The following is a 22,013-nucleotide window of genomic DNA, read 5'->3' as shown; positions in this document are numbered from 1 at the left end:
GCTTGGTTTGGGCTAGGAAGGCCCGCTTAAGGCACCCAAATGCGTTGTGATGCACCCCCATTTGTTTTTAGTTTTTGGTCCAGTGTCCTCCGAATCCTGGGGGTCTTGAGGATGAGGTGTCCTCACACTTCTTCAGCGATCTGCCTGTCGAGGCGTTTTTCAGTGGGTTCTAAGACTTCTGAAACCGCCCTATATATGGAAGCAACGACATCCCCGTAAAAATCATCATCATCCCAGGGGAGGAAGGACTGAGACTCTTCCTCTACATAAGTACTCTCAGACGTTTGCATGGCATCCAGGATGAGCGGTATAGTGGCGACAGGCAGCCATGTCAATATGGTATTGGTGGGGTCCAGTGGGGTTTGGCAACACCGGAGGCCTCAATAATTAGGGGGGACCAAGGCCCCGGGGACATAACACCCTAAATAATACACTGGGCAAGCCTGGGACTGCAGGGAGAGCAGTATCCCTTCAGAAATAGTGAGCGATAAGTAAGGTGTGATGGTAGCTCCTCCATCTATGGGCAGCATTTTAAAACATACTAGTTTCTCCGGCCTATGTCTTATAAGTTTGCTATTTGCTTATTTATAAGAAAACCTCTAGGTGACTGCTGGTTTTAGATTAAAAATTTTATGATGTTTGTACTGAAGGTTGCAAATGTGTTAGTAGTGGTAACATCAGACGTGTAAAATCTTTGAACCAGTTTACATTCAGGTTTGCACGTTTTTTTCGAACATGTGACTTAAGTCAGAAATGGCATCAATTTTAATTTCAATCTCCTACTGCAAGGTTTTGTGTGGCATTTCTCTCGTCATTTGACCCTTTTCTTTATTCTCAGACCCTGTCTGCTCTGTCAGGTATCACTGCACACATGAAGCTGGTGTACATAGTGTGGGCCTCGCATGGACTAACAAGCTACAGAAGTTTCTCACGTCAGGTAAGGAACTGAATGTTCATTTAAATAACTGAAGAGATGATGAAAAATAAAATATTTGGAGAAACACTGGGTGGTAGAAGAGGGACATAATAAACGGGCATACAGAGTGACTAGAGTAAAGAAAGGGAAACCCAGTGACGCACCATGTTTTCGAAAATGGAATTGGAATTCAAGCAGAGCACAACCACATCACTTCAGAAGTTAATAGTTTGAAGAAATGCAAATCCACTACGTCAGAGGAATAGCACTCTGATTAGAAACTGACTGAAAGAATTAAGGGAGCACTGTAAAGCTGGAACTGATAGTCCTCCCATCATGAGTGTCTGGACTTACTTAACATGTCTTGCAGAAATATAAGAAAGGTTGAGCATTAATAACTGTATGATCCTTTCTGAATCTAGCGGCCGGCCCTGGTGGTTGTAGGCCCATGCTTGTAATCGATTTATTGTTCAATAAAATTTTCAAATTAAAAAAAAAAAAAAAAAAAAAAATAATAATCTTTGAGAAAAATGTAAATATTTGTGTTATATCATGTTGTACTTTAAACAATAGTGTATATGCACATAAACAAACCGGAACCTTAAAGAAGAGTCAAAGTGCGACCCCTGTGTAACACCTACATACCACAATAATTTGCATTCGGTCTACTCAATAGATATCATGGGGAACACAACATAACGCCTTGAGGAAGACATAAAAAAAAAAAACTATTGTTCACAAGGATTAGTGAAGGTGAACTTTTGGAGCATCATCAACTACATCCTGAACGTTCTTTGTTACATCAACTAAGGAAGTAAATGTGATATAGTGACCAAGTCAACCTGGGAGAGTGGATTTTAATTCAGCATGGCAGTGTGATGCCAGTGTAGGGAGAGGATGTGGTGTAGCAGCTAGAGCTGCTGACTGAAGCTGGGGAACTAGGTTTGAGTCTCGACATCGGCTCAACATACTGTGATTCTGGGTAAATCACCTAATCTCCCCTGCGACAAAAAAGTTGTACTTATGTAATGTAACTGGCGCTCCTGTGAAGCACTCTAATGCAGGGTCAAGTTCACGCTACATAAAACTGCAAATAAAAACTGTGATGTAAGAGTGTGTGTGTGTGTATAAGTTAACAATATATTTATTGAAGATCACTGTTTGTTCTCTCTGTCAGCATACATGCCAAATCCTTCATACTGTATGTAAATGTCAATGATTGTTAATAAAAAAAGGTTTATAAAAAAACAAAAACAAAAAAAAAAAAAAGAAAGGTTGAGCATGACGAGCAAGAAGTGATCTCAGGAAAAAGAAGAGATTGATTGATATAAAGTAAAAAGGAGGGCAGACCATCTGCAAGCATCCAGACAGCTGGGAGCATTTGCTGACAGAGTTAAAGACTTACTGACGGCATTGAACAATATTGGGAACACTTGCCTGTTCAAAGATGGTTTAGACGCTATGGGATACTTCTTGACATAAAAATAGGTAGCGGACGAATTGATCTTTAAAGGGATGAGTCTCATATCAATAGTGGAAATTCTTGAATCTGTGGATGATTGCAACCTGGAGCAAGTCTAACTTTGCCACTATGCTGGAGAAGAAGTGTAACACTGTACAGAGGACAGAGCATGCTTCATACTACTACTTTACGACAGAACTTAATGTGCACATTATTTAATTACCTGCACTGCACTCAAGAACCTGACACAGACGCAGGCCTTGATTAACCACTTGCCTAAATATTCTCATTTATTCTTGCTGTCTGATTTTGTTTGTAGATGAGGAGGACAAGGACAGTTTACAAGAGCTTTCAGCAGAGCAGAGGTGTGTTGTGGAGCACATTCTTTGTACCAAGCCATTGCCATGCAGGTAAGGAATAACGCTTTTTGGTAGAAGCACTTTTGTTATTTTACTCTCTTTTGGACTTTTTGCATAACCTTGTCAGTAGAGATTTTTGGCATCCCACCATGTTTCTGGAGTGTAGAGTACTCCTGAATTGATTCTTGGTCACCCATGCCCCAATACATGCGAAATTGAATCCTACTACCATTATTAAATACATTCATGTGCAATGAAAAGTTAATTATGACCATACACCACGACTACTCAATACAGTACATGTGAGTTGGTTGCTACATTTTTCAATCCACATTTCGAACCAAGCGAGCGGATACTACAGTGCAGGCATGTAATAAATCCAATCTTTGTATAGACTAATGCCAGAAAATGTGGTCAAATTACTGTTTTCATGTTCAAAATCTTCGAATGACAAAATGTACATTTGTAAATACCTTGAGAGGTGATACCCTAATGCACCACACACAAGCATGATAGAGGTACAGATGAAGGGTGTTGAACCTCATCTAAAGTTGAGCTTGACAAACCTGTTCAACTTTGCCAGCTCATTCTGCTTTAGCTACTACTTTCAGAGATTCATTTATGCAAATTCATTTGTGTTCCTAGCCAGCCATCTCCAATTCAAGGCTTCTGGATTGTCTCTGATGCATCGTTGGGCACGACGATGGTCTGCATTACCAACACCTACGAATGCATAACAAGACCTTTGTTGTAAGTAACCCTGCTTATCACTTTGGGGATGAGAGCACATCTGGACCGTAAGAAAATAAACGGATGTATATTCAGCAATTTATAGTAGCATGTATCGTTGTGTGTCAAATGAAGTTTTGAGGCAGTTGTGTTTTTTGTTTATTTGTTTTTTAGATAAAAGCACTTTGCAAGGTAGGATTCTTTAAGACTTTACATGTAATGGTAAAGGCATAACTACTAGGTTCAAAATGCAATGTGCTACTGAATGAAAAGGCAGAACTTACCCATGGTGTAACCTAATGACTTGGGGGTTTCTGGATGACTGTGTGGAGTGGGATAGGTTTAAACGCACGTGCACAGCTGGTTTTTGGATGCCTGTTTCTGAAGGTCTGCATGACTGTTACCTACAATCCTCTATTCCTGACTTTCAGCCATTTCCCTGTTTTAGAGTTTCCTCTAAGTTTACAGTTTGGCTAGTCAACAAGAGTATCCAATAGAAGGGGGGCCCCTAGATATAGGATGGGTAGGCAGAAGGAGTAGGGGACAACAGTAATCAAAAAAGAAAAGAGAAACCGACTGCCTACACAGTAATCGTATATATAAGCCCACGTGGGGTCTAGGTTACCAAAAAAGAAACAACAAGATAAGAACTGACCCCAGGAGGAAAAGCAAAAAACAGAAGGAAAGTAATCAATACTAAATTTATTTAAATAAACAAAGGTCAGGATAAAACTCTTTGTATGCAAAGTAAATCAGAAACAGTAAATTCCACAATTCAGATAAGAAAAGGTCCCACACCATAACAAACATACATACACTCATTCATACAACAAACTGGTGGGTTCAATATGAGGCATATTTACAAAAAACACAGATTTATACAGTAGGTTTAAAAATAATTGGTATCAAAAGAATGTACAATTCGACACAACAAGGATTAAGGTGAACTCGTGCACTCCCAGGTTATTGTAAAATAGGCGAAGTTTTCAGGTAGGCACGTGCAAGCAAACGCCAACGCACGTTTCGGTGTTTGCCCAACACGGGGCTACACCTTCATCAGGGCAACGATGATGATAAACGTGTGGGACACAGCGAGACCTTTGGGCATGAAATGAACTTTAAGAAATAATTCCTCTAGATAGAGTTCAAGGACACTGGGGAGCGTCAAACAGCTAGTAAGATACGTTCCAAGGTCCCCTTCAGGAGGACTTTTCGGGACAACAGGGTCCGAAACGGGGGATCAGTTGGATCAAGGACAGACCTTGACGCAAAGTTGGATATACAATTGCAGAAAAGGAGGACCGGGCGATGAATATGATCCTAGGATTCGATGAAGCCAAAGGGAGGAAGGTCGGAAGAGATCCTCTTCGCCAGAGCGTAGCGGTTCTTTGCTAAGCTATGCTTCAAAACGGGCATGACTGGCGGGTCTGAGCCCGACGAATAGAACGGGATCGCTGATATAGGTGACGCTCACGCTGAGATAATCAAAAAACAGTCCAACCGGAGGATAGAGAAGGATACCACGTCATAACTGTAAACCTTTATGTAGCTGAACAGTATGCAATTAAATTGATTAGTATGCTTCTTTTAGGTGCAGTGTTTGCAGCGATAAAGTCATTATTTGTATCATGCCTCTGGTTTGGATTTACATGCCGTCCATAACGTTCCATCTAGTGATTTCTTTGGAAAGGCTAACTTTTTTCCCCTCAATTTTTATATTTTGGGTGTCCACCCTGCTAGTGTCTATTAAGAAAATCCTCTAAGATATTTATCAGTGCTCCACAATGCCCCATGTTGCTACACAATGTTTTGATGATTTCTTTCATTTGTTCCAGTCACATAGCACACTGCAGGAGAATTTGGCAACCACATTCCATAATAAGCATTTGCAATCCAATAGATCTCGCATTTGCGAGAGTTTAAGCTCCTGGCATTGAAAACAACAATGCATTTTATTTATGTTTTCAGAACCAACTCCTAAATAAAAGACATTGTCATTTAAAATGGCAATAGATCAAACTCCCCCAAATGCGAGACCTGTTACTTTGAAAATGCTTGTTATATCATACAAGCTGCCTTGTGGCAACTACTGTGTTAGACAGACGTACATTTTCTATACCCTGATGGATATTCTGCACTTTTACCATCCGCTAAAGTTCATCCTGTCATTCCACTCCTAATATGTCCAGAGTGCAACTGTAATATGAATTACGCTGTTCATTGAAGCAGCCCCTGTGCTGCACCTGTTCAATATGTCCAATTTGGGGTCACGCGGAATCCGATGCATCAGATAGGGCAAACTGAGAGTGTGCGTGCGTGAGGGAGGCGAGTCCGAGGGAGAGTGTTGAACAGTGTCTGTGAGAGAAGGGAGCGCGTCAGAAAGCATGTGTGAGTGAAATATGCGCGTAAGAGAACTTGGGTGCGTGTGTTTGAGAGAACGTGTGTGATAGACAATTTGAGAAAAAGTTCAAAATGTTTGTATGAGAAAAAACAAAAGAAAATGCCACCTGCTTCTTCTTGTAGCTGCACAACTAATGAATGATGCACCCACTAATTACAGCTGCGTCATCGTGCCTTTTCTTCCCCAATGCTGCACAGTATTGACCATTTTATGCATGGGTACACCCAACATGCCAAAAGACCTATTGTATTTGCCAGTGCTTGGTTCACCTTGAATTCTTTTAAAGGAGGCGCGCAAGTCCAGATTTTAAGGTGAAAACCCACATGCAGAAAAATGTACTATACTTGTTTTTAAAAGAATTATAGAAACTTCACACACTCTGCCAAATTTAAATATTGTATCTAATATTCCCCTAAACATATAAAGAAAAAGAACACAACACGATTTTCCACAAAATGTAAGTGGATCCAAAATGAGTGAGCGTGGACTCTTTTTGCACAGCATGCTTTACGATATAAATCAACTTGGGCCCTGATCCAAATGGAATTTTTGATTGAAAGAAAGCACCGGCAGCTCTAGTCTTAAACAGCAGCATATAAGTTTTTCAGGCCACTTGCCAGTTTGCATTTGGAACGCCCTGGAGTACGAGACAGTAATTCAGACGCTATCTTCTATCAGTCCCATGTCTCTCATGCAGGACTGCTAAAAAGCGGGACATTCTTTGCCAACTGTAATGCTGTTCATGGATGCTTTGGAAAGTTGCCCACGCCAGATACCACGTAACCACCCAAATTGCCCGATGATTGGATTTTTGACAACAACATGGACAGCATTCAAACCCCTAAGGGATAAGACACTGTGTTTGTTATGTACAGCTTTTTATAATTTTGGTGGCGTTTTGCCTAATACTTGGACATTTGCTCTGCCAAGACATATGGTCCGATCTGTGAATAACTCTCATTTGTCCCAGGTTGGTGTTTTTTTTTTTAACGTTATTTAAATTACTAATGTGTGTGCACTCCTCCATTTGTCATGCTACAGGAAGGGCATAGATGGGTGGAGGGAGAGGGAACAAAGGAGGAAGCCTGCTTCCAAGCAGATTTCTTCAATTGAGACAGCTCCGGCTTCACGGGCGTCAGAGCCGCGGAGGAGGGAGGGCGCGTAATGGAGCGTATTTAAAAGATAGAGCGCAACGATAAACAAGCATAATGTAAAAATATCAAAAGCACAAGATGAATCAGCGTGTACGTACATGTAATGTGGACAGCATACCATTAAGCGGGCACCATGGGGAATCGCAACCAGAAAATAAACCAAGTAGTCCCTAAGGGAAGAACTAACCAGCTACAGCGTAAGTAAACTGTTGTTGGTCGGTGCTGCTTGGCAGAACCGGAAATGATGTATCTGGACAAGTAACCAATAAGGAGCCGGGAAAGAAGAGTTGCGGAGGAGTGAACCAATCCCAAGCAGCAGGTGGGATTACACTCAGTATAGTTTTTACTCTAGGTCTTGTGACAGCGCATGCGCTGTCTAGGCTCGACCTAAAAATAATGCAGCAATAACCCACCTGGCTTTTTGGGACAGACACCAGACCATGTTTTATGAGTGTGTATATATTTTAATAATTTTATAATTCTAAACTGCATATCAATACTTTAATGGTTATAGGAAAAAAACTCTATTTTTTTTGTCCAGCTATAATTTGAGGTTCTTTTCAAGTGTTGATAACTATGCCTTTATCTAGTATTTGCTTAGGATTCATAACAAAGCTGAATTCAAGGCATGTGAAAAATCCTCTCAAAATTAGGATATTTTGAAATGCTGTGCCTTGTACACTGTGTCAACCGTGAAGTTGAGCAGACTGTTGAATAGGTTCCTGAGGCCCAAACAATATTGAGATGGTTTACTGATGAAGATGCACCTCCGAGTTCTCAAATACCACTGGAGTCCAAGCTCAGAGCAACTTGTTAGCAATCATCCCAAAAATGAAGAAAAATTACATTTGCAGAAGCTCTACAGTTGGCCTTGAAAAGCCTTAAGCCTAGCCATCACTAAGAGTGTGAATAAGTTACATAGTTAACTAGACTGAATACTGATAATCAAAGAACCTCGGGTGAGCGCACATCCCAGAAAGTGAGAATGGATTCAGACCGTGTATAATACCACTGCATGGCATAGTTTTTAGGAGGAGGACATACAAAGGAGGACATACAAAATAGTCATTGAGGATGTCGCTGCTGCAAATTCCATATTGTAATGTAGGCGGAGGACACTGAAATCTTAAAAAAAAATGAATTAAGATACCTTATTGCATACGTTATTGCACATGCTAGTTTAAACATTTGCAAGTTGTAGAAAGGTGGCTTGTTATGGTCCTACCGGGCTTAACTTTATAATCCCTTATGCTCTCTTTGTGGCAGTGTGGGCGAGTAGATTAGGTTTATCAGAGGGTAGTAGTTGTACACACAGAGTGAATAAATGAGACATACACTCAAAAGGAAACTCCAGACCAATTTGGAAAAATAAGATATCTTTTTATATCATTTTAGACAAGAAGATTTTCCAATCAGGTAAGTACTTTAAACATGATCAAATTGTACAGTAAAAACAGTAGAAAATGACAGCTGTAAGATTTGAGGTATGAGCCACAAACGCAGTAATGTTATCCTATGGTAGGAACATACACTGTTCTTCTGGACTTGAGGTAAGTAGGGGCTAAGGTCCAAGAAAGCACCAAGAATTCAAGTTTACATGCCCTGGGGTGTCCATGTGCAGAGGTGCTTTACGTGGTGGTAGCCTTCAGCTCTACACCCTAACAAGTACCTGAAAGAAAGAGGCTACAGGTGGGGACTGGGGGTGCATTTAGGCTGAACCCAAAAAAGGGTTTGGCTCTTGAGGGTCTCTGGACCATGAAGGCACTGTTGGTTTCTGTGAACTTGGGCTGGATAGCTCGGGTGCATAGGTCTTTTGTCAGGCGGGTCGCGGGGGTCAGAGGCTCTCACAGCAGTCAGTTTTGCAGAAGAGGGGGGAAACAGGGCAGCAAGGCCGCTCTCTATATTGATCTCACTGGCCTTGAAGTCCCTCTACGTGCAGGTTGGTCTTCCCCAAAGCAAACACAAAGAGATGGTGGACGACGCTCTGAAGCTTTTCAGACACTCTTCCCCCAGTCACAGATCTGGATTGAATCCATCACCGTTTTTTAGCTCACTTCGCCACCCTAGTTCAGACCCAGCCATATGCAAATCAGTCTTGACCCTGTGCCTCATGGGAACAGTCCAGCCCGAACTGCCAAGCCATGTCTTGTACTGGAAACAAGCTTCCTGGTGCCGGTTTCGGTGCTAGGATCCTAGGATGCTTGTTTCCAGTCCAGGAAGGACCTGGCCTGGCACTTGGGGCTGAACTGTTCCCATTGGGTGCGGGTCAAGACTGATTTGTATATGGCTGGGTTCAAACTGGAATGGCATGGCACGCAAAATGATGGATTTAGGCCCAGATCTCTATACTGGGGTGAATGTTTGCCATTGTTCTGCATTGTGTCCATCAATTGTTCTTTTTGAATTTGTTACTCCAAGTAGCAGGAGTATGCCCAGACATGGGTCCCATGCTCTCCATGTCACTGGAGTCAAGCTATCCTGGATGATGAGGGGTGAAACCCCTCAACTTGTCTTAGGATGCTTGTTTCCCGTCTAGGGAGGACCTGGCCTGGCAGTTTGGACTGGACTGTTCCCATTGGGTGCAGGGTCAAGACTGATTTGCATATGGCGAGGTTGAAACTGGAATGGCATGGGGAGCAAAAACATGGGGATTTAAGCCCAGATCTCTGTACTGGGGTCAATGTATGACATTGTTCTGCACTCTGTCCATCAATTGTTCTTTTTGCGGTTGGTCTTTTTCAGCGGTGGTGTCCAGGCTGGACATAATAAGCCTTGGATGCTGCAACTACTCCGTACCCAGGGTATTAGTGCTGTGAGGCTCCTAGGGGTGTCAGTGTCTTGAAACTCGCTGTGGAGATGGGGCTGACCTAGTACCTCTGTGACCTCCTCGTGGCAAGCTGTTCCTACGCTGGAACTGATGGTCAGCAGAACGAGATACTGGACAGATGCTTTTGGGGCATGCAGCTGCAGGGGGGATGGCTCCTCCACCCCAAGAAAGATGTTGCTGGATTGATGAAGCGCTGGGCCGACCCCCAAGGGTTTAGGGAGGCAGGCCAGCTCAGGACTGGTCTGTCTCATGGTTGTCGCGGTGAAAGCAGCCTGCCATTGTTTGTTGCCAATCTTTGGTGCAGAACCTTTGTTCTCACATCTTCTGCTCAAAGGGACACCTAAATACTCAATTTAGGAGTGTTAAGATGAGTATACAGTAGTAGTGAATGGGCTATTGACCCCTGGTATCACTACACCCCCCTATATGACCGCTTCCTGTGGGAAGCGGGCATAAATCTGTCTCATAGTTCATAATTTCACCACAACCAAGATGGTGAAATCCTTTTTGTCTCTACTTCAGGTAGCCCACTTAGGAATGTGACTAGCCGGACAGTTTTAACACCCTCTGAACTATCTAATTTCCCGCCTTTCCTGGTGCTAAATGGGCCTCGGGGCAGAGGATGGTATTCTCCACGTCTGCAAGAAGCCAGGTTTCATATCAAAGGCGGCAGAAGCTTTGAAACCTCTGGCCTTGACATTCTAATCTCACTAGCTATCCTGCTGGAGGAGATCTGAACACCTTCCTCTGGAGCAGGCATTGTTTCTGATCTCGGAGAGCATGGTCTCTCTCTAGCAGGGGGTCAGAAACACGTCTGTGGTGGCAGTCTGGAAGAGTCCGGTCAGCCAGCACATTATGAGACTGGTAAAGTTTCAGCGGACACATGTAAGATGCCCCCGGGTGAAATTCATAATAAATCTAGTACTGGCATCAGTCCAGAGTTATTAAGACGAGGTGTTTGATACCAAACACCAGTATTTTCAGTGAAGCCATCATGTAGCTGGGCAACTCCTGATGACCAGTGCCCAGTACATGACTTAAGTTGGCTTCCCTGAGCACAATATCTAGTAACAGAACTAGAAACCATGGGCATATCTGCTCATGTAGATATGTCATCACATATGCTATAATGCACCCTGCCATAGGGCTCTGGGCCTGCTATAGGGGTGACTTGCATATTGTATATGCAGTGCACTTTAGCAAGGCACATGATGAGTGTTCCATGTCATGCTTTCAGAATGGTTTGCACCATTTCAAGCAGCCTGCATGTAATTAGTGTGATGGTCCCTTAGAGTGGCATAAGACACGCTGAGCCCTTAGGGACCTTCTTAAGTACCCATGTGCTAGGTACCAGGTGTATCAATTGCTAGGGACTTATTTAGGTGCTAAAGTCCTTGCCAATTGGGTTACAGGTAGATTTTAACTTGTTTTAGGGGAAATAGAATTGGCACTGAGATCTGGTTGGCAGGCCTTAGTGGAGTGGTGTGGCTCACTGGTTAGAGGCGGCAGACCCGGAAGCAGAGGTCGGCCCGGGACCAGGGTTCGATTCACGACGCGGCAGGGTTTTGGGCCAAGGTCAGCTGACTCGATAATTCTCGCCTCGGTGCCTACTCTAACCATGGATCCCACTCAGCAACTGTGGGCAATAGCTTGCTTAATCTCCACTTACGGCCCCATCAGCGCCGGGGATGCTTGTCTTCACCTTGGAGATGCCCAGTAGGGACCATCTCACAGGGAAAGCCAGGATGGGTTCCCCAGCGGTATACAGCGCCGGGACGCCCCGTTGCTGGGGCAGCTGTGCGCTTTACAAGTATACAACATTTACATTTACAGTGTCAGAGTTCAAAACCAGCATCCAGTAGTCAAAAATGTGGCAAGAATTGGGGGGACAACTGCACAAAATTCGAGTTAGGGACTCAAGTAGTTTAAAAATACGATACTTCTGTAAGACCAACATCATTTAATTTCCTAAACACAGAGCTGGTTATTAAATATGCTACTATAACCAGAAAAAACGAATTGGCAATCTTTTAGATAGAAAGATGTAAATGAACATTAGCCTTTACTAACATGAAATATTTTTCAATTAAATTACATTTTCTATTAAATTGATAAAAGATTATCCACAATTTTCCCAATCATAACATGTATATTTTTCTTATGGATGTGCACACTACAATTTCAGAGAAACAGACAATGGCAGCTGGCGTTTTCTAGGTCCTGGCCTTGAGCAGAGTAACAAATACCATTAGTCACAAGATTGTTTAAGACCACACACCCTTCAGCTGGGATAGTAAATAATAAATCAATTTCTGTGTTAGTTTAGAGGAGAAAGCTGTCAGGTTTTCTAATCCTGCTTACTAATTCTAAATCTGTGTTTTTACATCAGTTTATATCTGCTTTTTGAAATAACTGTATATGTAAAGTATAAAGGGAATGCATTGTGTACTTTCTTTGGTCCTCAGCAATAGCAATACATTTGCACAGAATATGCAGTAGGCTATCTTGAGAATAAGTATAGAACCTACAGCCATCTTGCTACATAGATTGTTTCTAAGATGTTTGGATTTAGATGTGTAGACCCTACTACATAACACTGTAATTTCCTTCACACTTACAAATGGATCACACAACTAGCATGCCACTTCTCAGAGGAGTTATTTATAAAGTTACAAACACATGTAAGCAACTTGGCTGTATTTGCCAGAAGAGAAGGTCCTGGGGAAATGCAGAGATTTTGAAGTTGACGCCTCACCCACTTAATAGTGGCAAGCCTCATCAGCAGCGCCTATCCACACCCTTGTATGATGGTACCGCAGGCCTGTCCAAAAAGAGTGTTTTTGTGGCCCCATAATGCAGCCGATAAGCAATTTCCGTCCTTCCATTTACATCGCGTCCACCACTGGGAATTAATTTCCCATGAAGCCCACGTTTACGCCTGCGTGACGCATCATATGACGGCAACAATATCGTTGGCTGTTTTAAAATCGGGAGAAGCACATATAGAAGGGTTTGCAACTAACAGCAGTAGATCTTTGTACTACATTCATATGATATATATTAACCAAAATACCACTGTCATTCCTGAACCCTTACTAGAACCAGTAAAGAAGATTATTATTAGTTGTTCAAATGGAGAATTCTTCCAAAAGCAGAGTGACCTCATGTTTAGCCTCCTTGTACAGACTGGTTTGTGAGGTTCAGATAAGTGCCTCAAGCATAGGCCTGGAATCGATGGGCTCCCTCAACCACGTCAATTGTACACTTAATCTCCAGGAGAGGCTGCCAGCACCCACAAGGTACATCGTGGCAGCCATGGCAATCTCCATATTGTCAAGGACAAAGAGGTGATATACATCTGAAGTATAATAGTAATGAATAAAGCCAATGTCAAAAAGAGGTTCAAAAAAGAGTATTGGATTTATAATGTCAAGCGTTAACAATTCAGCTCAGTTTACCCAAAATATTTGTTAGTACTAGCGACCTCCTGCATGTGGAAGGAAGAAAATGCGTCCATATTGGCTGTAAAGGGATCTTCTGAGGAACTGCTAATGAACACTGCAAAGAGAATAATATTGATTCATTACACGGGGTGTTCAAACCTGTGTTAAGAAATGTAATGTTTGAGGCATGTGAGCTGTCGATCACATGCTTTGCATAGTCCTGCCAGCTAGTGTTGGGTCCGGATGTTTGCAAGTTGTTTTTCTTCGAAGAAGTCTTTCCAGACATGAGGAAAGGTGACTCCTCCTTTCGGTGATAGCGCGCATGGACATCGACTCCATTGTTAGATAGTTTTTTTCTGCCATTGAGTTTGGACGTGTATTGCTGCGCTCCGGTTCGAAGCCATTCTTGTGGTTCCTCTCGGTGCGCAATCCACTCTACCCGCGTCGGTATTGTTTCGTACACATATCACACTTAAGCACAAATTGTATCTGTTGAAGAAAATTTCTATTTCGATCGGAAGACTCATGTAAGGCCGTTGGGGCTTACCTCGTCGGTCCTCCTCGCAGTCGATGGAACGGACTCCATTCAAATTTTGTCCTCTGTGCCACGTAAAGTGTCCGCACACCAACTCGCATGAAGTGTGCAACTTGTGCTTATCCTGGGAGCTCAACGAACAGAAATGCGACGCTTGCAGATCATTTCGATCGAAGAGAATGAGCTGCAATCATGGGGCTTGATGTTGTTAAATGCAAAGCCAGAACATCGAATACACGCCAGGCATCTTCGGTGAAGGTTTTGAGCGGGAAGAATTCGATGCACAAGAGGCCGAAAAGGAGCAGGAACTACCAACTATGAAAGTTCATTTGTTGTTGTCATGTATACTACTGTTGTTGAATGATAATGTGGATGTAATACTGCAGAAGATTACGTTCTCTGGAAGCCCATGCTGTTTCTATACTGAACTTGAGAAAATGCCAATAAAAACATTAAAAAAAAACAAAAAACAGTCAGAGGACACACATTATCACATTCCTTTTGAAGAGGAAGAATGTCAGTACTAACCCCTCTCCTCCACCACATTCCCCTCCACCACCTTCCCCACCATTAGAACATTTACTTTTTACACCAACTAACTCTCCACCACCACAACCTGATGATGATGAGATGGGGGAGGGGGATAATCTTTTACCGGGAGATCCCTGGAAGGACTACAACACTGATTCACCCACAGACAATGACCCTGACCTTAACACTGCAAAGCCTTCCCCTCCTTACTACAATGTAGGTCATCTAGAATTGCTTGCTAGAGCTGCAGAATATCACGTGGTACAATTACACAAGGAATTTCTAGAGGAAGATTTCTAATTTGAAACGCTCAGTAACACACAAGGGTCTAGTCAGACTCTCTCTATGTTCGAAGGCATGATGAGACATGCCGATGATGTATTCAAAGACCCTGTTCGTGCTAGCTTTATCACCACCAGAATAGATTAAAAATATAAGCCTGCTCTGTCTGATCCAGGTTTTATTAAAGGCCAGTTACCACTAGACTCTTTGGTCGTCTCTAATGCCCGTAAACGGGCCAATTCACAAACTTCAGGGGATGCCCCCCCTCCAGACAAAGAGTCAAAATTGTTAGACGCCTCTGGTACAAGAGTAGCCGCCCAAGCAGCTAATCATTGGCGCATTGCCAACACCCAGGCCCTAATAGCCAGGTATGATAGAGTGTAGTGGGTTGAAATGGAGCAATTGCTCCAATATCTCCCAGATGAGCACAAGGCTAAAGCTCAAGATTTAGTGCAAGAAGGAAAGCTCATCTCCAATTCCTCTATTAGGTGTGCTTTAGATGCTGCTGACACCACAGCTAGAGAGAAATTGCACAGCTTGACTCAATATGCTGTGAATGTTTAATGCTGTGTTTAATGCCGTGACCCATGTATTAATTGAGTAGGTGATTTATAGAAACTGGTTCCCTTGCATGTTTCAACAATTTAAGCGTTCATTGCATGAAGGCTGAAAAAATTAGATCTTCGCATCTAAGTGTTCTATTCTAATAACAAAATGTGATGTAAACTCCATATAGTCTTTGTGAAATATGTAAGTTAGAATGCCTTTGTGAACTTTTTAACCACTTCTCTTTACATTTTTAGTAAGAAGTAATCAAACGTTTTACACCTGAATTGGGTTTCATTGCTTTGTTTCATTGTGTTGTAGAACAACGATACGTCCTGCTTCTCCTCCTTTATTGTGCTCTCAGATGGACAATGGCGTTAAGGAAACACCACTACGTATTCTGGCAGCGTCCCAAGACTCATTTGAAAAGCACATACGCAGCATTTTGAGTCGCAGCACAGCTAACCCTGCACTCTTAAGGTAGGTAGAGGCAGGCAGTGAGGAGGGAAATGGGACAAATTGTGATCCATACAGTAATTGCATTAGAAAGCAGGTATATGTTACGGATGTATGTGCTGTCCAAGTGAAACAAACTTTAACGTCAGGACAAAGGCCACATTCAGAAAGACCCCAATTGATGTTCTTACAACTGGATGGAAGAGATCATAACCACTCAACCAAACTAATAATCCAGAGATATACTGGCAGTGCCGTGAGGATGCCAGTCACTGTCTGTGGAGATGCACATAATGGTGTTTGTACACGAATAATTAACTCATTCCTCAGGGTTAAACATTCCCCCCCTGAGTGAGTATATCATTTTATTATCAATACTTGTGATCCTTACCATGTATGTTACCCTAATTTTGGGCCCTATATACATCGTATTGACTGGCCAGTGTCATTTTTAACCTGATGAGAATCCAGTGAGGGATGAAACGCCATCGACTATATAGGATAAGAAACAAACGACATTTTACAATTGTCCTATCATTTTACCATGATTTGTTGTTGGTTATAAATGCACATAGAGTTTGTATCACAGTCAGTTATCGTTCCTTACTTTTGGTTGTATTTTCTTTCTTTCACTGAGGACACATCACACATGTTGTGAGTTAAACATATGGACACTGACAATCTGATGATAATTTTGTATGAAAAGTGTTTCTCTTGAAATATGGAGTGTTTTTGTTGTATAAGGTATTAATTTGGATGACATCCTTTGCATGCAGTAGAATTTGCTGATTATTGAGATTAGATATAAATGATTCTAATGAGAGCCACTGTTCTTGAGAAGCCCTGGCTTAGCATGGCACAAGAAAGAGAGTGGATACAACTTCCCCAGACAGTGGAAGTGTATTGACTATATTCCTGTGGCTGGAGGGTGGAGTCTTAGACACTGAAGCAAAGGAGTTTTGAGATGAGGTTTCCACTAGAAATTCAGTGATCGCCTTGTTAACAATGGGCTGCTAAATAGCACTCTTGTTTAGTGTACTTTTAGGTGTTCAAGGTGAAGATGTTTCTAGGCAGGGCCCTATCCTTTTGTCTATTCCTAATTACTGCTCAGGAAGGCTGATCAGTCAGGTGCAGAGATCTTGGATTTCATTTCATTTGGGTACTAACTCCTACACAAAGGCAGTGTCTGTGGAAGAGCCAAAACATGACACTTCAAAGAGAACATTACAAACAGATTCTAAAACCTCAGACAGTGGGCCCTCATCCCCTGTCTGGAAAATTCTAATCCTAATTCCTTCATGCCAAGGAAGGAATCGCTCTACTGAGTGCTTAAAGTTGTGCTCTGTGACCCAGGGTGGAATCTGCATTACAGCAATTCTCCCAGATGTGAGTGGGCATCACCTGAAGTCTGTTGGAGAAGCTTAGGGTTTAGCTAGAGCCTAGAAGCCTGCCTGGCTGCTGAAATCTAAATCTGGTATTTGTAAAATGCAAACTACTCACCCCTAAGGGTCTCAAGGCGATGAGGGCCGTCCGGGAGATTAAGGGCCTAATGTAGTTAGCCAAATACCGGTCGGTAGCGGCCGATTTTCGGTAAATATACCGTTACCGACCGGTATTTAGGCTTGTGCTATGTAGGGGGATCATTTCTGTATTCGGTAATTTACCGAATCGGTAAAATTACCGAATCGGTAATTTTACTGATTCGGTAAATACCGAATACAGAAATGAGATGTAGGAGGAGTGTGTGGTGGGTGTGGGGATTCGTTATTTACCACCAACTAAAAGTTGGTGGTAAATGACGAATAGGTGTGAAAATGCATTTTTGTGCACTGTGAAGTGTGCAATGTGGCAGACATACATGCCCCTAGGGCATGTATGTGCGCCACATGTGCACACATGGACGAATCAGGGGTGCAACAGGGTGTCAATGTGACACCCTGCCACCCATGATGATGCCTCCCCCCCCATTACCGAATCGGTATTTACCGATTCGGTAATGGTAACTGGCTTCCCATTGATTCCTATGGGCCTCCTGGCCCATAGGAATCAATGGGAAACAAGTTACCATTACCGATTCGGTAAATACCGATTCTAAAATACCGACACTTACCGAATCGGTATTTTTTTACCTACATTACATTTACCGATTCATAAATACCGAATCGGTAAAATTCGGTATTTAAGAATCGGTAAATGTAATTTACCTACATATGGCCCCAAGTGAGCTATTGCCCAGAGTCACATGGTACTGAGCTGATCTGCCGCCGGTGCCGAGGATCGAAGCGTGCGCCCTGCATTCTGGAGTCCGCTGCTGCGCCACAACTCTCCCTGAGAATAGGAATGAGTGTTTCCTTCCCTGCAGAAGGAGCCCATCATGTTCCTGATTTAGAGAATGACTAGAGAAAGTGAGTGACTATGAGGGAGCGATTCATGAATGGAGGGGTTCCCGGTTTCCCTGAGCTGGACCCCTCGCCTCCTGTCTGGTGCGGAATGAGCATACTTAGTCCATTTTGTACACCCATAGTAGTGCAGGCTCCAGGACACCAGTAGAAAACAACCTTAGCTACCACAGTTGGGGTCAAGTAGCCCCTGTCTGCCCTGTGGCCCTAAGACCTCATGAGAGATACCCTGATTGAGGGCTTTGGACTCAACCACTGAGGAGTACACAATTAAGTTCAGAGAGACTCGCAAAACCTCGAGTCAGACCTGGGTAGATTTTGTTGACCTCAAGTCAAAACACGAGGTAGCTGGTTGACAGGTAACCGCATGCAAGACTGTGATGGGCTTTATAATTTAATTATAAAAGAGCATCTGTTGAGTTACTGTGTTTCAGAAAAACTGCATCAGTACTTGGTAGACCTAGGTCCAATCTCTCCCCAAGATTTGGGAAAGTAGACTGACCATTAGGTCATGACTAGGGTGTCCCAAAAGTCTCAGAGGGGGTGACCAAAAGAAAGGGAAAGCGAGTGGGCAGTATAAAGCTAAAAGCTAAGAGTGCTCTAAAGGCCCCAAAAACCTGTTCATGAGATTGGGCCCAGAGACAATACTCAGTCCAGGAGAGGGTACCAGGGTTAAAAAGGTTTATGCACACAATTCATCTTTTGGAAGCTTATTGTGGTGGTGGTGGGTCAGCTTGGTTATACTACAGACTTAAGTTAATATTGGTTCTGATCCTTCTTAACTAGATGGAAGAGGTCCATTTGGAACTGTTACTCATTCTACACTAGCTTTGCTGTCTATTGGTTAGGAGTTTATAGCCTCTTATTAAAGGTAAACTGTTCTGTTGCACTTTAATCTCATAGCTAAGCAGTTGACAAAATGCAAGCTATATATGGTTTAAGATGTGGCTTTCCTTTGTTTCACTCCTGAACAAATACATGTGCCCTCTTCTCATACCTGCTAAACTATGCTAAAATGCATCCTTATGCTCAGTCTACCCTGATGTCATGTTGGCACTGCAAGGAAAAATAAAACTAGTACAAAGGTTCTGTCAGTGTTTGCTTGAATAGTAATGTGTTCAGTTATGATCAACCCGAGTGCCTCCAGAAGCTTGATGACTACTTGAGTCACTGTAATAATACATGTCCTTTTTATTTAGGGCATCTGACAAAGACACAGCTCCGCCACCAGAAGAATGTCTTCAGCTTTTAAGCAGAGCCACCCAGGTGTTCAGAGATGAATATATACTTAAGCAAGATCTGGCAAGAGAGGAGATTCAAAGAAGGTAACGATCCATTTCAGCGAAGAAGCACATCTGTTTTTACAGATTAAAGGAGGAGAGGCAGATAATCCATTTTATTCTCCTATTTCCCTTGCTTCTCAGATCTGTATATTTATATAGGTGTTTTTATCTTTTCTCATTGTGCATCATGCTTAAGGTTACAGAGTTTTAAATTATATGCGTTTGTCATTTTTTCTTGGTTGAGGGTTTGCCTGAAGAATATCAACCACCTCTCCCCTCCGATTGGGTGCATTGGATGGTTGGCTTCATCTCTACTTGTCTGTTTAAAGCTATTCGTTGTCAATGGGGATAGAGCATTCATTAATACCGAAGGTGCATGGGGGTCACTGACTAAACTTGACATCCCTGAACAAAGTGATTAATACGTTTTGAATATATTTGATGCATTTCCTTCATAAGGAAGGTGGCTTGTGATTTAATTTCATAATCTACAGTGTAGGCCGATATTTTGAAAATATCTTGGATGGGGTTATGTGCCTGAGTTGGTGGAAGGAAAGATGGGAATCTTACATTTGAAGGCTGTTTTGCTTAATGTTCAACTTAATGGCAGTTGCTACAAGTGGGTGACAAATGTAGTGTTGTTCAGGGAATTTTGGGAGCTCCAGCTTTTACGCATGTTTGAGAAGTTTCATGTGTCTCATTCTATTCCCTACAGTGTGAAGCCCATTGTTCTTTTAATGTATATCTAAATCAAGTATTATTTGCTGCAGAATAAACACTATATTTTTAAACCCATGAAGAAGGGGACAGGGGTTTCTTAAGTTTCAAGAAAATTTTTGTAATGCTGCCAAAGTATTTCACCATCAGAGTGTTGTGATTACTAGTTTCCAACGCATTAGGTACTAATTTGGTCAAAGTATTTTAATCTGCTCTGTTAACAACAATGCATTGATAGCAAATGCCAGATTGTCAGCAGCATTGGTTTGAAAAGCTCAGATTTTTTTTTTTTTTTGGGAAACCTTTATTACAGAGTTCAAGAGATATACAAGTATGGGCCTACAACCTTCAGGCCGGCCGCTAGTAGACAGTGAGACCATGAAACACATTCATAAACACGAGCAGCAAGCAGTAAAAAGTCCCACAGATCAAAAAATATCATTTGCGGCCACATTGCCCAAACATCCCAAATGGCGGTTTCATTTTAAATGACTAACGAAAAACAAACCCACAAGGCGGCAAAAGTCTAGGCAACAGTATGTGCTCCCCTCGGGGGGGCTCTACCAATCTACAAGAATAGGAGGGGGGGGAAGGGCAGGGGCAGAAACAAAGTGGTCACGATAACACAGAATCAAGAGAATGTGCAGACTAGGGAGACAGTGCCGCCGCCAAGTCGGGCGTCAGTGGCGGGGTACAGATCCCGCCGCGATAGGAGTTCCAGGGGCCCCACACCTTCACCCATTTCCCAGGCTTACCTCTCGCCACATACACAACCTTTTCTCGGAACATACACCAATCCATATTTTCCTTCCATACCAAAATCGTGGGTGACCTCTGGGAACCCCATAATTGTGCTATGTCACGCTTGGCCACCATATATCCCAATGTCACCCACCACGTTTGTGTCACCGTGTAATCAGTCGGCTCCCACACATTCAACAGACACCTCCTAGCCTCGGGGAACAGCGCAACATGCGTGACCGCTTGCAACACCGCATGCACACCACGCCAGAATCGAGTCACCTCCGGACATTCCCACAAAATGTGGAGGAAGGTCCCTAACATGCCACACCCACGCTTACACATCCCATCCACCGCATATACCATACGCATCAGGCCCGGTCCCGTAACGTAAACCCTGTGGAGTATTTTGAGCTGGACGAAACGAAGGCGGGCCGGTATGGCCACCTCTTTCGGGGAGGCCACCGCAGATACGAAAAGCTCAGATCTTTGAAGATAAAAACGAAATGATGATGAATACTTCTGACCGCATATTTTCTACTTTTCGAATATTCCCTTTCGAAACACTGAATTTGGAGATTTTGTCAGCAATGCTCCCTGTGTGCCGGCTGGTGGTGTCATTTGGTCCCTTTGTAACTTCATACTGACTAGGAAGTGATGGAGCAGAACCGCATACAAGCACCTCTTTTGCTCACTGACGTCCTTTCCATTATTTCAACGCTCTTCGACACTGAGCTCCACTTACAACTTCCGGCGACTCCAAACTTTGTCACAGACAGTATGCCACGAAGGATGTCTGCCTTGAAAACAACAAAATTCAAGCTATGCCATGACTGCAGGAAATTTTCTGTCACAGACCTGCATGATGTCTGCCTATGGTGCTAGGCCTCCGGGTCACGACTTGAAGTCCTGCGATAAGTGCAACCTCATTCACCCAAAGCAGCCTTGGAGCGGGAAGTGAAGCTTTAAGTTGCAGAGCATAAAATCAGGTTTAAAAGAGAGGACCCGCTCCAAGTTGCACAGCCGTTTTTGACCACAAAGTTGCCATGCGAAATACCATACCCGCTCAAAGTCTTCTGGCAAGTTGAAAATGCGCTATACATGCAAGGGAGCCAAACAGGACTTGTCCACTTACCCCCAAAACAGTCTGTCAAGTCACTTGTGTGTCACTCAAAGGGTCTGGCATCCTCTGACTTTGAACTGATCATGCATTTGGTTGCAGTGCGCCCTCA

General features: G+C 43.0%; 1 protein-coding gene across 1 annotated transcript in view; it reads left to right on the top strand.

The window, feature by feature from the left end:
- Window positions 1-22,013, top strand: part of NUP88 (nucleoporin 88) — a 262,426-nt gene that overhangs the window by 85,847 nt on the left and 154,566 nt on the right. The window contains exons 8-12 of the mRNA XM_085649559.1: window positions 839-937; window positions 2,698-2,788; window positions 3,383-3,487; window positions 15,507-15,665; window positions 19,240-19,365. Coding sequence (XP_085505685.1) covers window positions 839-937; window positions 2,698-2,788; window positions 3,383-3,487; window positions 15,507-15,665; window positions 19,240-19,365 — 580 coding nt within the window. The remainder of the gene's footprint in view (window positions 1-838; window positions 938-2,697; window positions 2,789-3,382; window positions 3,488-15,506; window positions 15,666-19,239; window positions 19,366-22,013) is intronic.

The sequence above is a fragment of the Triturus cristatus genome, chromosome 3_2 (assembly GCF_964204655.1).
Source record: "Triturus cristatus chromosome 3_2, aTriCri1.1, whole genome shotgun sequence".
Classification (NCBI taxonomy): Eukaryota; Metazoa; Chordata; class Amphibia; order Caudata; family Salamandridae; genus Triturus; species Triturus cristatus.
The sequence above is the reverse complement of the archived record's forward strand: the minus strand, read 5'-3'. Positions and strand labels throughout refer to the sequence as shown.